At 40.8% G+C, this 16,477-nt stretch overlaps 1 protein-coding gene across 7 annotated transcripts in view; it reads right to left on the minus strand.

The window, feature by feature from the left end:
- The window catches only part of PDE4D (phosphodiesterase 4D), a 1,371,497-nt gene that overhangs the window by 214,829 nt on the left and 1,140,191 nt on the right, over window positions 1–16,477 (minus strand). For all 7 annotated transcript variants that reach the window (XM_040977570.1, XM_040977569.1, XM_040977571.1 and 4 more), the window contains one exon: window positions 197–388. In XM_040977570.1, the coding sequence (XP_040833504.1) occupies window positions 197–388 (192 nt within the window). The remainder of the gene's footprint in view (window positions 1–196; window positions 389–16,477) is intronic.

The following is a 16,477-nucleotide window of genomic DNA, read 5'->3' on the forward strand; positions in this document are numbered from 1 at the left end:
GAGAGCGTATTCTACTCAACGATACCATTCATTTCAGCCTAATGGTTGCTTTGCATTATTCTTTCTGGGTTTGCAGAGTGTCGACCAAAAAAAAAAGTCTTTAAAAATGGATTTATTGCATATCAACCCAGCAGTAACTCCCACTTGCTTTTCTCAGCAGTTCCCCCCCCACACCCCTGCCTGTGCTTTCACTTACATATCACTGGCAATGGAGGAGTTCCGGGACATGGACTTTGGAGAGAGGTCATAGTCGCTGTCGGATCGATACAGGAAGGACTCCCGGCGTTGGCTGTGGACAAAATTTGCTTGGAGAATGAGCCCAGATCCTGGGCTGGTCATGGGATCCAAGGGACTCCGTCCCGTAGATGTGCCATTGTCCACATCAAAGCTGTGAATGAAACAGAGGGAATGACATTGCTGTGAATGCTCGCAGCCTTCTGTTGCAGCGAAGGTTCATATTAAGCTTAGGAATTAGTACATAGACATAGTACATTTACAGCTGGTTCTTGACATAAAAAAAAACCACAAAAGATTAAAGAAAGATAATACTGAAGTCCACAAAAATAAGAAGATAAATGGACCTTCACACACTCCTTTCTCTAAACTACTACCAATTGGGCAGAAGAATGAGGGTCCTTCCAAAAACCCATTGAAAATGTTTATATTCCATTTTCCCAAAACTTTTGAGGTTTGTTCAGAAAGCAAAGGCTCTTCTTTAAAAATGAACTTCAGTTAAAAAGGAACCATTGTACATAATCCGCTCTTGTGAGTACAGAATTTCTTTTTGGCAAATAACAAATGCGTGGTAATTCATTCAATATCTCAGTACAATTTATTCTGTGTCTAAAGTCATCACTGCCCTACACCGAGGCCTCCCTCACTCCATCACATTTACCTCTTCATCAATACCTATGGTTTCCACCTCTAATATAATAAACTTAGGGTTCTCTTAACCCAGCTTTTATGGTAATCTTTTGAACCCATTTTCTGCCCTGCACCAAGTCATTCTTCTTACAATGCTGAATAAGTCATTTTCTAGTTCAAGCTCCCTCAGTAACTCACTTTCCCCCTCACGATAGAGTACATTTTTTTTTATACTCAACTTGCACCTGTCTTCCATGAGGTCCATCACACTCCACTTCAATTCTACCCCCTCATTGTTGTTTGTCACTGATCCCACCCCCCAGCCTACACCCCATATTCAACCTCTCTCTTCCCCATTTGATTCAGGTGCATCCTTGAAGACATAGCCTTACCCCCAAAGGATGCTCTTGACCTCACTAGAACTTTATGCAATGCTCACAAAACCCTGTCAGGCCACCTCTTCATAAAATCTACAATGAATGGAAAGCTGTAGTTATGCATTCTAGATTGTGAAATCTGAAAAGGCAGACTAGGAACATTCTTAGCAGCTCACATGGAATTTCAAACATCTTTACGAAGCGGTGCGAGAGAACAAGGAAATGATAAAAAGGCACTGTGCTTGATAGCACAGCTTTAGCGTTGAGAATAAAAGAAAACACAAACACCTAGTTCTTAATGTCCTTGTTGCAGTTTAAATAAACTTTTCATAGAAAGTCTTCCTAGTGAATTATCAATCAGTATCAACTTGAAGACTTATCTGTTCGTAGGAGAAGATGTTGAAAGTGCAAGATAGCCTGGCAGGTATGTGGCTTAGAAAGACAATTGTTGAATGAAGAAATGAACAAATGGATTCAAGTGTGGTTATCGTGGACATTTTACCACTCGGAACCGTTGATCAAACTATTAACCAGATCATTTTTATAATTCTTAGATTTTTGTTGAATTTATTAGTCAACAGCATTGGGACCCAAAGATCGGAAGCCAGAGTGGAAGTTATGACTTTGATGTTCCGTTGATTGGTTATGAACCCACGACATTGAACACTGACTCTGGAGAGAAAACAAAGACTTAGCACCCAGCTTGGCCAGTCACTCAGAATAATTTCAAATGACATACAATTGTGTCACCTCACAGTGTCTTTATTACTCCTAGAAAGACCATAAAGGATCTTCTTTTTTTAACGTTCATTTCGCAGACAAGGATACCAGATTCTAGAAAAGGCAATTGACCAAAGTCGCTGAGCTGACTGACTTTAATCATCCAATGATTCTGAACTCCTCTGGGCTCTGTTGCATAATTATACAAACCACACATGCAAGGCTCAAATGCAACATTCAAATGCTTACAGAAAGAGCCAATTAAAAGATAAGGTTTTGCGTGAAAAAAAAATGATGTATAGATACAGTTTTTGATAATATACATTTCCATGAACTTTTTGAAGACCCCTGCTCTATGTTGGCTACTATGACAAAGGTCCCTGCTCCCCCTGGGCAGCGTAGGCACTGTGGGTGCAGGACTTGGGCAATCTTGAAGAAGGCTGGAAAGGGTAACAGGTTCTTTATTTAACAGGCTTGCTAGAGCTCTCAGGCAAGCTCTTCTGGGAAACACTTAAAAAGCATTTATTGACTATCTGTTATGGGCACACTGAGATACAAAAAGAAAGGAGATAAGATTAATTTGGGCTGGACTAGCTGAGAATTTCTCATAGTGATATTATTAAAAGATTTTGAAAGGCATTCAATACATAGCTAGAAAACATTAAAGACTCAATAATTGGGGCAACGTCGGGATGGAATTCTCTTTCAAAGGACAGTGATAATTCTTCAGCACAACGATGTGAAAATGTGCGCTTATGTATGATTACATTGATTTCCCTTCAATGTGACTTTTACTGTTAAAAAGGAAACAATTGCTCCTTACAAAGCACAAACAGAAAAATCTCAGCTCCAAGAGTTATTCTTAGTTTTCCTGAGTTAAATTATGTAAGTACCAAATAATAACCAGGATATTTTAAAAAAATTATTTTCATTTCCAGTTTAATTATACAAGGCTTAAGTTACAAAGACTATATGCTATATGTTTTGTAACAAATGTTGCTAGCTATTTTAAAAATTAAACATTTTAGCCTCAGTATTAGTTATCTGGATAGTCTAGGAACTTTTTTTTTTCTTTGTCGGTTGTAATGTAACAATATGTCCACTAGATGGAGATCACTTTCTTTAATAAGGAAAATCTACTTTTTTTTTTTTTTTAAGATTTATTTGTTTTTATTGCAAAGTCAAATCTACATAGAGAGAGGAGGAGAGATGGAGAAAAAGATCTGTCGTTCCTTGATTTACTACCCAAGTGAGCGCAATGGTCGGAGCTGGGCTGATCTGAAGCCAGGAGCCACAAGCCTCCTCTGGGTCTCCCAAGCAGGTGTAGGCTCCCAAGGCTTTGGGCCATTTTCCACTGCTTTCCCAGACCACAAGCAGGGAGCTGGATGGAGGCCGGAGGCCGGGATATGAACAGGTACCCACATGGGATCCCAGCATGTTCAAGGTGAGGACTTTAGCCACTAGGCTACCGTGCCAGGCCTCAAAATCAATTTTTTTAAATAAAAATAAAACTTATTTTAAAGGAAGATTTATTGTTTATTGCAGACTTATGAACACAGTGTCTTAAGTACCATCCAAAAATAAAACCTCACCTTCCATAGGGAGCAATTACCAATATTGATAAAAATACATTACTCTGAGAAATAATAGGATCAGTGTTACAGACTAGGAAATAAAATATAAAAGTAGTCACTGATGCTTTATTAGGCTCTTTTGTGGAAAAAAAACACTAGAAGATTTGATTGAATTTCATAATGAATCACTGACTATTATATTGAGGCAAGATAAGTGGGTACCGACAATAGTCTAAGTTTGAATATAGGGACACTTAGCAAAATGGAAACTAATGCAGATGAGTTTATACCCCTTCTTAGAAAACTCTCTCCCAAATGGGTGCAAGGATCCAAGGGCTGGAACTATCTTCCACTGCCTTCCCAAGCCATATGCACAGAGTTGGAGCTGAAGTAGAGCAGCTGGGACCTAAACTGGTGCCCATGTGGGATTCCAGCACTGCATGCAGAGGCCCAGCCCACTACACCCCACAGTTACTTTGTTATGAAGAACCTGTAGCTGGGACATAAACCGGTGCCCATGTGGGATTCCAGCACTGCATGCAGAGGCCCAGCCCACTATGCCCTATAGTTATGGTGTTGTGAAGTGACCTGCCTGTGCGTATCAACGCTATACCAAGGTTTCCATTTAAGAAAAGCACAGTGTAGGAAAACCGATGCTTACAGATTTAAGTTGGATCTGAAAAGGAGAGGCACAGACAACAGCGTATGACAGGTGTCGCAGAAATGTTGATATAAGAACGTGGAGTGGAAGAGGTGTTAAGGTCGGGATTGGGGCTTGTCTGGGGCGCAGATCCATTTTCAGTGATCGGCGCCTCTTGCTGAGTCAGATTGCCCTAGCCATATTTTCACTCACACATGCCTTTTCTCAGTTTACTATTTAAGACATGGATTTTTAAATGGACACTGATGATCTAATAGGGCACAGTGTGACATTTCCACCTAGGGAAACGATCAGTTCTGACCAATCAAGGTCACCCAGGACTTCTCAGTCATTATGTTACGATTCGAACCCCAGCACTCTTCCCTTGTACTCATTCAGCAAATAAAACAGCTTACTGTGAAGTGCAGTCAGCCCAGTGCACTGGGCAGCAGTAGAAACTTTTCTTTCCTCTAACTGATTTGGAGACCATTATCCAACCTGCCCTGTCCCTTGCTGCCCGGCTCAGCCTCTCCTTGCTGCCATTCTATGTAGATTGAATTGTTTAGATGTGCACATAATAAGAAATATAAGTAGTATTTCTTTTTTTCTGCTCACATCCTTCTAAACATTAAAAAATTGCATTTGTTTTAAATGCAGAGAGGAAGTGGGGGAAGGAGAAATGAGAGAAGAGAGAATTTTTTTTTTTAAGATTTTCCACACATTGGTTTACTACAATAGCTAAAGTAGTTTCAAAATTTCATCCGTTGCAAGAGGCAGGAATTCATTTGCTGGAGCCATCACTTGCCGCCTGCAGTGGGAGACACTGGGAGGAGGTGGGGGTTGAAGCAGTGTTGGCCTTGAACTCTGATATGGGATGCACTTTGGGATAAACAGCATCTTAATTCCCACAGCACATGCCCATGATTCTCCTGTTTTGGGTCAATTCAATGGATCACTGCTTTACAGAACTTGAAGCCATAAGAAAAAAAAATAGGGCCCGGCGCGGTGGCGCAAGTGCTTAAGGTCCTCACCTTGCACTCCCGGGATCCCATATGGGCGCCGGTTCTAATCCCGGCAGCCCCGCTTCCCTTCCAGCTCCCTGTCTGTGGCCTGGGAAAGCAGTCGAGGACAGCCCAAGGCTTTGGGAACCTGCACCCGCGTGGGAGACCTGGAAGAGGCTCCTGGCTTCGGATCGGCTTAGCATCGGCCGTTGCACTCACTTGGGGAGTGAATCATCGGACAGAAGATTTTCCTCTCTGTCTCTCCTCTCTGTATATCCGCCTTTCCAATAAGAAAATAATAACATGAATGCTTATGTGGTCGAACAAGGTTCTTTGGAAAGCTAAGCTACAGGGTCAGCAGCAGCAGCTTGCAGTAAACGGAATGACACACGACACCTGAGCAGCTCAGGCGAGTGAGCTGGAAGGCTGTTCCTCCTTCAGTTTACTTTCAAATTATTTAGTTTGTTCAAATAAAAGGCACTATTAAAAAAAACACTAGAAAACTAAAAAGTAGAAAATAAATAAATAAGCCAAAGTTGAGGGGAACTCTCCTGCACCCCTCTCCCCTCCAAAAGGCTCAGTCGGATCTTGCAAATGTTAGGACACAAGAAGGGTTAGTACTGGCTGAAAAACATAGTATACTGTTACTCACTATTGTAAATTAATTGAAAATTAGACTGCTTACTACTTATTTATCTTTCTGAGAGGCTAAGAGCACACAGAGGGCTTCAATGCAGAGAGTTCCCGATCACTAATGTATCAAGAGTTTAAGTCATGCTATTAGTAATAGAACAACAACAAAAAAAGCTATTTTAGAGTGGCTTTAAAATTAGATGCTGATTCCAAAGAGGCCAGTTGTAAAGTTTTCAAACACATTCTTCAGCAAACTCTCTGACACGATGCATTTTGTCTTGACTCACTGCCAACTAGGTGGAGCCCAAGCCTAAGGTTAGCAGAAGCTGGGGAAAGGAAAGAAAGGACTGGGGAGAAGACACATCTGAAGCATGGCAGTGATGGTTACAATAATTACGACAAGCTTCCTGCGTGTGGCAGTGTGGCCGTGTGTGGGCGTTGTGCTTTGGATACATAATCTCACTGAATCTGCACAATCACCCTTGAAATCAGGCACTGTGCTTTCCGTTTTATCAATGAGGATTCTGAACAATAACGCACCGGCTCCCTGCTCAGATGTTCAAGGCCATAAAGCTAGCAACCAGGTATTAAACAGCAGCTGTCGCTTTTAGAGCCCTGGAGAATGGACAACGTGTTTATGTCCCTGTTACAAAGTGTTCCATTAACTATTAAAAAAAAAATCAAGAAAATCTCTGAGCTTCTTTACCGGGGGTGGAAATATTCAGCAGGAACTGTCTGAAATTTTTAACTTACAGGTCATGCATCCTAAGGCTAATTCTGGCACTAAGTTTCCGTATGGTCCCGATTGGTTCAATCTGCTGACTTTTCTAAGCTGGATACAGTGTAAAAGTTTCTCTGCTATAAAACATTTGGTGGGTTGCTTTCTAGGGCTTGAAACCCCATTTTAAATTAAGGGCAGACATGGCGGGTTTGTGAGAGGTTTTAGCAAATGGAACTAAAGGAGACCACTCCACTGTTCCTTGTGAAATTCAAGGACATACAATTCTTTAAGACATAAAAAAAAAAATTATTGGAAAGTTAGATAGAGACAGAGAAGATCTTCCATCCATTGATTCAATCCCCAAGTGGCCACAATGGCTAGAGCTGCACAGTGAAGCCACGAGCCTCTTCCAGATCTCCCGTGTAGGTGCAGAGTGCCAAGGCTTTGGGCCATCCTCGACTGCTTTTCCAGGCCACAAGCAGGGAGCTGGATGGGAAGCAGGGCCAGTGGGATTAGAACTAGCACCCATATGGGATCCCGGGGTGTGCAAGGCTAAAAGTTTTGCTGCTAGGCTATCATGCCGGGCCCAGGACGTAAAATTTTTAAAGACACCAGCTTTGGCCAAATGGCAGCTATGGGGAAGCAACCCAGCAGGCGTCTTAGCCTCCAATGGGGTCAAAAAGACTCACTATGCTGCTACAAACAGAGCTGTGGAGGCCCATTGTGGCCAGTGCTACTCAAGACGACTTGTCATAAGCAACAAACTTAGTGCAGAAACAAACTCAAAATGATTGACTGACCAAATAGATTGCTGTCCTCTAAAAGGCTCCCACTTGGCATCATTCCAAGAAGCTGAGTCCCTCCTATTCGGCTTCTTGAAATGCTCCCAAGCTAGTGTCTACAGATCTTATAATTTTATTCCTGTTGAGAGTGCTTTGTCATTCTTTCCGCATGATGCTCAACCCAGATTCCCTGGCTTAAAATGCTTGCATCTTTTCTTACTCATGGTTTGGGAACTCTCCAGAGCCAGGGTCATGCTTGTTTGGGATTAACAGTGCTTCTTATGGAATCCAGCCCTCAGGATCTTATACTTAACATGCATATCAAGTGAGGAATCTACAGGAAGGACTAAATTTGGAAAGGCTCCCAATGGGAAGACATTGCTGAATGCTGTTGGCAACCGTGGGTGCCTCCGTAATGACAGGTGCATGTGAGACTGGCCTCTGGTGCTGTGTACCGAGAATATGAGTGTGGTGTCAACAGAGGTCTTCCTGCTCCTGTTGGATGTCCAACATGTTTTGTGAAGATTTTTCACTTCTGAGTTCAAAAAGATGGGTTGAGTTTCTACCAAAAGTTGCATGCTCTTGGGCAAGTTATTCAAGCTTCTTTCCTTTCTTTCCTTCTTTTCCTTTCTTTCCTTTCTTTCCTTCTTTTCCTTTCAAGCTTCTACTGCTTGATAATGATAAGATCTTGATCTCTAGGCAATCAAGAAGATTAGAAGAAAAAAAAATGTTTGGAAAGTGTTTACTACATTGCCTGGCAGCAATATTGAACAGCTTTTTTTTTTTTTTTAATTACTCTTTATCTTTCAAGGGAATCTCCAATCTATGGCCATTCTCTTCACCTGAGTCACTCTCTTAACCTGCCTCCATGACCTTGGGGAACCTCAATGAAGACATGAGAGGGGGAGGACCGACACTGGGGGCCACGTCACCTGAGCCAGCCCTGCCAATCGATGAGCTAACAGTACTGCAGACAGACTGCTCTTCCAACTTCAGCCCATGCTCTGTCTCCATCCCACTGCATCGCTGTGACACCGGGGCAGAGGGTGGAGGCTGTTGATTTTTCTCCAGAGAGCTCTCCATGAGGACAAACAGCACTTTCCTGCTAGGAAACCTAGAAGCTGGAGGGTCTCTACCATCTGAGTGGGGCTCTAGCCAAAACTACGGAGCAAGAAGAGCCTCAAGAGCTCAGGTGCCACAGCCAGGATGGACCCAGGGCATCCCAGCTTCCTGCGCCCAGTTCTCCTGTGGGGGGAATCACACTCCATAGGCTGGTACAGTAGAATCCACTTTGGGGCTGTTCCCCCAGAGCAACAGTCAATGTTTACTCGAGCTTACAGGAGGTGTAATTGGAGCTGAAGGATCACCTATTTTCCTCTAAATGATTCATTCATATTTTCATGAAAATCAATATAATAAGGTTATGAAGCCTGTTTCTAATGGATATCAGAGATAACTTGCCATTTAAAATTTCCCTGCAGGTCAAATCGTTTCTCCAGAGTACATAAAACACACTTCCTCAAATTCATCATGTTAATACTGACTTTGCTCTAATTATCTATAGATGAGAATGTAGAAAATAGCTTTTTTTTTTTTAAAGGGAAGTAGTATTCTACAGTGAAATGGACATATGACCATCTTTCCCAATTAAAGAATTACACACCAAATTTTGCTAGGCTGTCTTGAGGGGAATGGTACTTAGCTACTTAGTACATTATCCAGTTAAACAGTGCAATACATGTTAGTTTGTCTAGCTCTCCAAGAATAGGAAAGAAGTTCATTTTTTTTATTTTATTGATAGTATTTATAAACAAGCAAAAGATGAATAAGGGAGAAGGTTATATGATCTTTTGTGAGTCTATTTATCTATCTATATCTTGAGAATACATAATATTCACGCTACTCCCAGTAACGAGGTAATCTTAAGCCTCAAGATGAATTTTATAGCATGAGTTTGGTGTCTGGATGAGAGAAGACACGATAGCTCAATTTGCTTATTAAGTTCTTGTCAAATGATATGATAAAAAAAAAAGCATTTCTTGAAAAACTTTTAAAATTTGACTCGTAAATATAATATGAATGCACACATACTTGTAGAAAGTTGTGGTTGGGCTGAAGCCAAGAATTCAATCCAAGTCTTCCCCCTGGGTTTCAGGGACCTAAACGTTGGCGCAACCAGTTGGTGTCTGCGGGAACTAGAATCAGGAGCAAGAACTCAGGTACTGTGAAATGGGATGCAGGTGTCTGAACTAGCTTCCTACTTCCTAGGTCCAAGCTTGTGCTGATGTAATGATGCTTTGGGATATGTATACATTGGGTAATGGTCCTCTCAGGAAAATGAGCATATTTATCACCACAAATATAACATGATCTTGTGATGTGACATTCAAAATCCTCTCTTTTAGCTACTTTGAAATAGGTGATACATTACTGTTCACTACAATCACCCTATTGTGTAAGAGGAGATTAAACCCCACTCTCCTTTGTAACTTTCTACCTCTGACCAACATTTCTCCATCCTCCCCTTCCAATAGCTTCTCCAGCATGTTGTAAACAGTTATACTCTCTCCTGTGAGATAAGAAAGGGTGTGCTCTTTGTGTCCCTGTGTCTGATTTACCTCATTGAACGCAACGTTTTCTAGGTTCATCTGTGTTGGTGTAAAAGTCAAGATCTTGCTTTATTTGATGGCTGAATAGCATTCCACTGCTATCAGTTGAATGATGTCTTCCCTCCCCTTCCGCAGCCCATCCATGTGCTGAAGCCCTAACCTCCAGTGCCACTGTGCTTGGAGATGCAGCTTCATCAGTGTTTGTGCTGTTAAACAAGGTCCTAAGAGTGAGTACTAATCTAGCAGTGCCTTTGTTAGAGGAGGAAAGCATGGCAGAGCTCCTTCTCCCTCTATATCGCCCACCTGAGGATGGAGTGAGAACACGACCTTCAGGAAGGCTTGGAGAGAGGCCTCAGCAGGAACCGCATGAGGCACAGCTCGGTCCAGGGACTTCCCAGTCTTCACAATGACAAGAAGGTAAATTTCTGTGTCTTTCACCGTTAAGTGATGTTGCCTGTACAGCTCAAATTAAGACCATCAGCATCCCAAAGAATTGTGGCACTTGAGTTTTACAGATTACTTCTTAGCAATTATTTTTTCAGAAGACTTTTCTTAAATAAAATGATACTTAGGAAGGAATCTCAAAACATTGCTCTAGACAGTATATAAATCTTCTTCCCCTAGGAGTACAATAGGATCCAACCATATATGTCAGTTTGGGAATTGACTTTTGTGTAAGGTGTGTAAGAGAGCAAGTTCTTTTGCACTCAAATATCCAGTTTTCCCAACACCATTTGCTGAAGGGACTTTTTTTTTTCCTCATTGAGTATTCCTGGCGCTCTTGCTGAAGCTCAGTTGACTGCACATGTATGTGTCTATTTCTGAATTAATTATTCTGTACCATTGGTCTATATTTATGTCTTTAGGGTAGTAGTATTCTGTTTGGATTGCTCTAGCTTAGTGATACATTTCAAAATAAAGTTTGAGGCCTCCAGCTTTGTTCTTGTTCAAGCTCATGTTGGCTATCTAGGGCCCCTGCTCAAAAAGCCTTCGCACTTGTCATTCCTCGGGCCTGGAATATTTTTTTCCCCCAGAAAGAAGCTCAATGTCATCTTATGATTATCTACTGAAAATTATCCTTCTAGCCTTTCCCAACATCCCTTCCTTATTATTTTTTCTCCTCATGACTCATTAGCTTCTGTGCAACTTCATTTTGTATTATTATCTCATAATTCCCATTAGAATGTAATTTCCATAAGTGCTTCATTCATTTAGGTAGTCCTAGCACCTACGGTAGGGTCCTGCACCAAGCCGCTCACCAAATATTTATCTTGTGACAGCAGGAATATCTTTAGATATAGCACTGTTTACTATTTCCAGGTTAACATTGACCATCGGAACTTGTATGGTTCTGCTTCAAAAGAACTGCATTATTATCTATTAATTTTAGGTAGGAATTAGTCACTTGTTTAAAGAAAGAGCCCTTTCAACTAACAAGGTTGATTGGCACACTTGAACAAATAATCTGGAAAGGTACTTTAAACATTGCAGTGTTGAAGGCATTTTCATGAGGAGTATTTTGGGTATCTTCTTGTTTGATTGCATGCCTAGCACACACTCATGGTTGGGGTCTACACTTTTGTGTCAAAAGAAGGTTATACATGATTTTGAAATTCTATTTGGAGAAAAATTGTGCAGAAGAGTCTTACTTGGGCCCGGCAGCGTGGCCTAGCAGCTAAAGTCCTCGCCTTGAACACCCAAGGATCCCATATGAGCGCCGGTTCTAATCCCGGCAGCTCCACTTCCCATCCAGCTCCCTGCTTGTGGCTTGGAAAGCAGTCGAGGACGGCCCAAAGCTTTGGGACCCTGCACCCCTGTGGGAGACCCGGAGGAAGTTCCTGGATCCAGGCTTCGGATCGGCATAGTATGGGCCATTGTGTTCACTTGGGGAGTGACTCATCGGATGGAGTGACTCCATCTCTCCTCCTCTCTGTATATCTGACTTTCCAATAACTAACTAACTAACTAACTAACTAAATAAATAAATCTTTAAAAAAAAACCTTTAAAAAAAAAGAAAATGCAAATGTAGTAGCCTACTGTTATTAAAGGGCCACTTGTCTGAGTTTCTTTTGCTCTCTCCTTCTTTCCATTTTCTCTTTCTTCACCATCCCATACTTCGAAGTTTGCTCACGTTTTTAAGATTTTTTTTTCACTTTTATATGATTCTCCCAGATCCACAATTATCAACTGCTCCTGGGGCGACATCTAGAGATTCTGGGAGGAAGAAAATAAGCATCACTGATGGTCCGAAAAGGCAGAAGCTTTTATAAGCCATACTTCCTTCCCAGAGATTATGACTTTCTTATTTGAAAAGTGGATATTTTTGGATATTGGCTTACAGTTATTAATTTCCCAAAGGTTTAATCTGATCAGAATTAGTAAATGATTTACTTGCCATTAAGATATATTAAATAGACAAAATAAATCCAGGTCAGATTCTCATTGGAAATAAAAAAATTGCAATAATTGTATTGCATTGCTCTTAAAAACATAAGCTAAGTCTGATTCTTTTCTGCTACTGGACATGAAAGCTCACACATCAGGCCTCTTTCTGGAGCTAGAGTACGCCTCCTATAGGTCAGGAAACCATTCTGCAGTCCTACTGGTAAATCTATTTTGGAGATGTAACATTATTCTGCTTCTAGCCTCAATGAACTAAGCTCCTGATGCTTTCTCCTTTAAAGACCATAGGAGAAACAACGAGAAGGGCTCCTGAGAGCTGTGTGGCTCGAATCGGATACCAGTTCTTCAATCTCACCAGAGTACAGCATTTCTAGGAATATTACTGTAAGCCAGCCATAAATCATCTTTTCCCTAAAATTCATTTAAAATAGATCACACAGAATTTTAAACAGGGGGTGGCAGTGTTTGAACAGACACACCAGACAGATATCTGTTGCTGTGTTATGGGCACAGTAAGAGCAGGCTTCCCATATGACCTCTTGTATCCAGTGAACAACATATGGTTATAAATGGTCTTTTAACTAGGATGGATGGCCAAAGAGGCTTTGGGACACACATGATTACGGAGTCATGAAAGAGCTCCACACTTCCTTAAAATGGTTTTGTATAGAATCCTGACTACAAATAAGACCATCTTTGAAAAGCTCCATCTTTGAAATGGCCCAACAATGTGATCAATTCTGTCTGCCGACTAGCAGACTGCACTCCTTGCTTGTGTCTGGGCATAAAAGAAGCTCCTCATTCCTACATTCCCCTTTGCAATTAGATCTGGCCACATGACTGCATGGGGTCAGAAATACTGGGAGTCCCTTTCTGAACTGGCCCCCAGCTCTTACTTCATGCTCTTTCCAATGCTTTCTCCTGCCAGCTGGATGCTGTAGGTTCAGAAAATGAAAGGTTATAAAAACAGATGCTGAAGAATCCTGGACTCTGACAGGGCCAGGAGAGTGTCCTTGTCCCCATAAACACCACTCTACAAAGTGACTTGATGAAGAATAAAGCTCATTTTCAACTCATTTAAGGGGTTTATTTGCTTGCACAATAACACTCGATGTGCTGGAGGACAGCAAACTAAACTGGAGAGTATGTTCAACTTTTAAATATTTCACACTTAATCTACTTCTTATCCAGGAGAAATTAGCTATCTCTCTACATTTGGTTTTGATATTATTTCCCCTCCTTGATCTTACTTACACATACTTTTGTTGAGAGATTTTTGATTATCTGTGTTCTTAAGAGGTATTAGAGAAAAGTTTATAGTCACTTCATAAATTTCGTAGTGTATGTAGAGGGCCATTCTAGTTCTGTTCTGCCTTGATGTCAATCAGCAAAGTAATAGATCATCAAGTCAAGCATGTAACTGAAGAACTGTCTCTAATTATTGAATACAGAACCAGGGTTCAGCATAACTCAGCATTTGTATCCATACCTCACTACAGCCAGATTTTAGACCACGCCATGACTACCTTAGTGAGAGTGGGATTTTACAACAAAACAATGGCCCAAATGTGTAAATTTCCAGTGAGATTAATAAAAGTCTATGGGAAAATTCTATAAATATCTCATCCCTCTCCAAATCTAGAACTGTGTGGTTCGTTTGCAATGAAATGACAATTAGGTTGTGTCTGCAGAAGGGGAATGTTGCAGTTGCAGCAGATGCCAGAGGCCATTCGTGGTTTTAACCCACAAAGCCAAATGCCTTTCCAGAGCCAAACGTGCAATCCTACATGAAAGAAAGAGGGTTACTGAGAGCATGGCTCCTGAAACAATGGAGTGGTGCTGATATTGAGTTCTGTCTCGCTGAGATAACTCATTCCTACTTCTGACATAAGTAACCTTTGGTTGATACCTTAAACATCAACCTCAAATGATCAACACATTGTGAAGGTGATGCAGTGGGTCACAGGGAAGAATCATCTATCCATCCCATAAATAAAGGGGCACTTCAAAAAGCTACAGAGAACATGCATTATGGAAAAACCATGCGTGGATTTCAAATCCAGTCACATTCATTGTGACAAGGACACTAATTTGAGATGGTAATAAGGGAAGTAAGGAGAGGGGTGCACAGGATCTCTTTGCATTATGATCTCACAGTTTCCTTGTAAATATAACACTACTTTAAAATAAAATGGTAAAAAAAAAATTGGCACAAAAATAAATCTGCTTTTTAATCCTGTTATCCCCTTAAGTTTTTGAAGTACTCTTGTATTCATCAATTAGTTGCTGTTGGCAGGTTAAGATGGGGGGAGGGGACTGCAATCCACTGAAAATGCAAGTCCTGGAGAAGCTGTACAAAGCTCCTGCTCATACATGGAAATGGGACTTTATTTTCTGCTCAGGATGATCAAACTCATGGAGAATGTATTCACAACTCTTTTGAACTTGGCAAGCTCACAGCCAAAATACATACACAGATGTGTTCTACATACATTAGAACTCTTTCTAATCATTTGAAACTGACAAGTGATGTTGACTAGTGATTCTTCGCTCTGACATTCACTACATTTCAGACACATATTAACTTTTAGTTCAGCAGCAATTAATTTCCCCTTCTTTTAATGCAATGACATCTCTCAAACATTCACATACACTCATCCATTTTGTGCTAATCACTCATTGTCTAGTCGGATTAAAATATGCAACTTTGTCCTTTTTTTTTTTTTTACTTTCCTTTTAAAGGGAATTTACTTTGTACTATCTTGGTTCCCATTTTATTTCCCACTTAGATTCCTCTTAAAGAGTGACTTATGTTTTTTTTAATGAGGAGGCCACAATGGTACACGGAGCTCCAAGGACAGCGTAAACAAAGCCATCCGAAATAAGTCAGCTGTTTGAGCCGTACAGGGTTTCTCTTACTGGCTATAGATGGTCATGCCAGAACCCTCAGATTTAGTGTTTCCTAATAGCTAGTGTAACTGCTTTGATTCCTGGCCTGTAAAATAGTACTGCACTGTGCCACCACAGTACACATCTATAAAAGAGCCTCCATCTTGTGCCTGCTTTATGTAAAATGAATACCGGCAGTGGATCCCTTCATTTTAAACATGCCTATTTATGTTTTCAAGCTGTTCTTCCTCTGCTCTTCTTTCCTACATTCAATGAAATTTCAAAAGAATGGTTGTCAATTTTTAGACTTCGGTTGCGAACACAAACAAACCCAAATATGATTACATATGTTGCTGACTTTTGAAATTCAATTCTGACTAAATTGCGAAAATAGCCCTTGAGGATTTCAGAACAGAAATCATGATATCTGAGCTTTCATAAGCACCGAGTGTAAGTAACGTTTTTGCTTTTTATATATCAGTAGGAATTTTTAAATCTTTAAACATGATTGCTTTATCCTCTTTTTTCTGTACCATCAGAAGTGAAATTTAAATTTGCCACAAAAGGAAAAATTTCCAAACTGTGTTTATTCTTATTCTCTTTGATTCCTTATACATAGCTCGTCCTATAGACTTGCAATATTTGAATCCCATGCATGCCACCGATCCCTCTCATGTATGACCTCTTGAATTGAGGTCTAATGGTTATCACATGATAACCATCTCCGCAGGTGACTGGGTGGTTGACCATTTGCCACATTCCAGAGCTCTATCTGCGCCTGTTTTTGTCAAATAACCTGTCCTGGGAGAGACAACAGCATTCTACAAATGCCTTTCGCTCCTGAGAATCTCACATTGCCCACAACAGAGTCCTTGTCAATGGAATTCACAGGGACCCGGGGCAACAGCTAGGGTTGGGGAGTAGATGCTTATCCCCTTTTGCCAAAGAGAAGTCTAAGGCTGAGGAAGGAGAACGATGATATTCTCAGATTATGTGGTCAGATTAGGACTCATCTCAAAACCTTTTGCTCTCTCGACCAAAGTTTTAACTGGAGGAATCACTCATTTTAATTTCATAAGCATTGAAATAAAGACATATTCTTCTTTTAATGTCCCTCATTATAACTTACTGAGATACTATCCAGCTAAGCACAGTGTTCACCATCTTTTAGCAGAGCATCATGCTTAGCTGAAATGATTGGGCATGTTGACATGTCTCTAAAGAACAAGATGGGAAAAAAAAAAGAACTGAAAGAGATTACAG

Source organism: Ochotona curzoniae, unplaced genomic scaffold (assembly GCF_017591425.1).
Source record: "Ochotona curzoniae isolate NIBS_2020 unplaced genomic scaffold, NIBS_Ocur_1.0 contig_2754, whole genome shotgun sequence".
In the NCBI taxonomy this organism is placed as follows: domain Eukaryota; kingdom Metazoa; phylum Chordata; class Mammalia; order Lagomorpha; family Ochotonidae; genus Ochotona; species Ochotona curzoniae.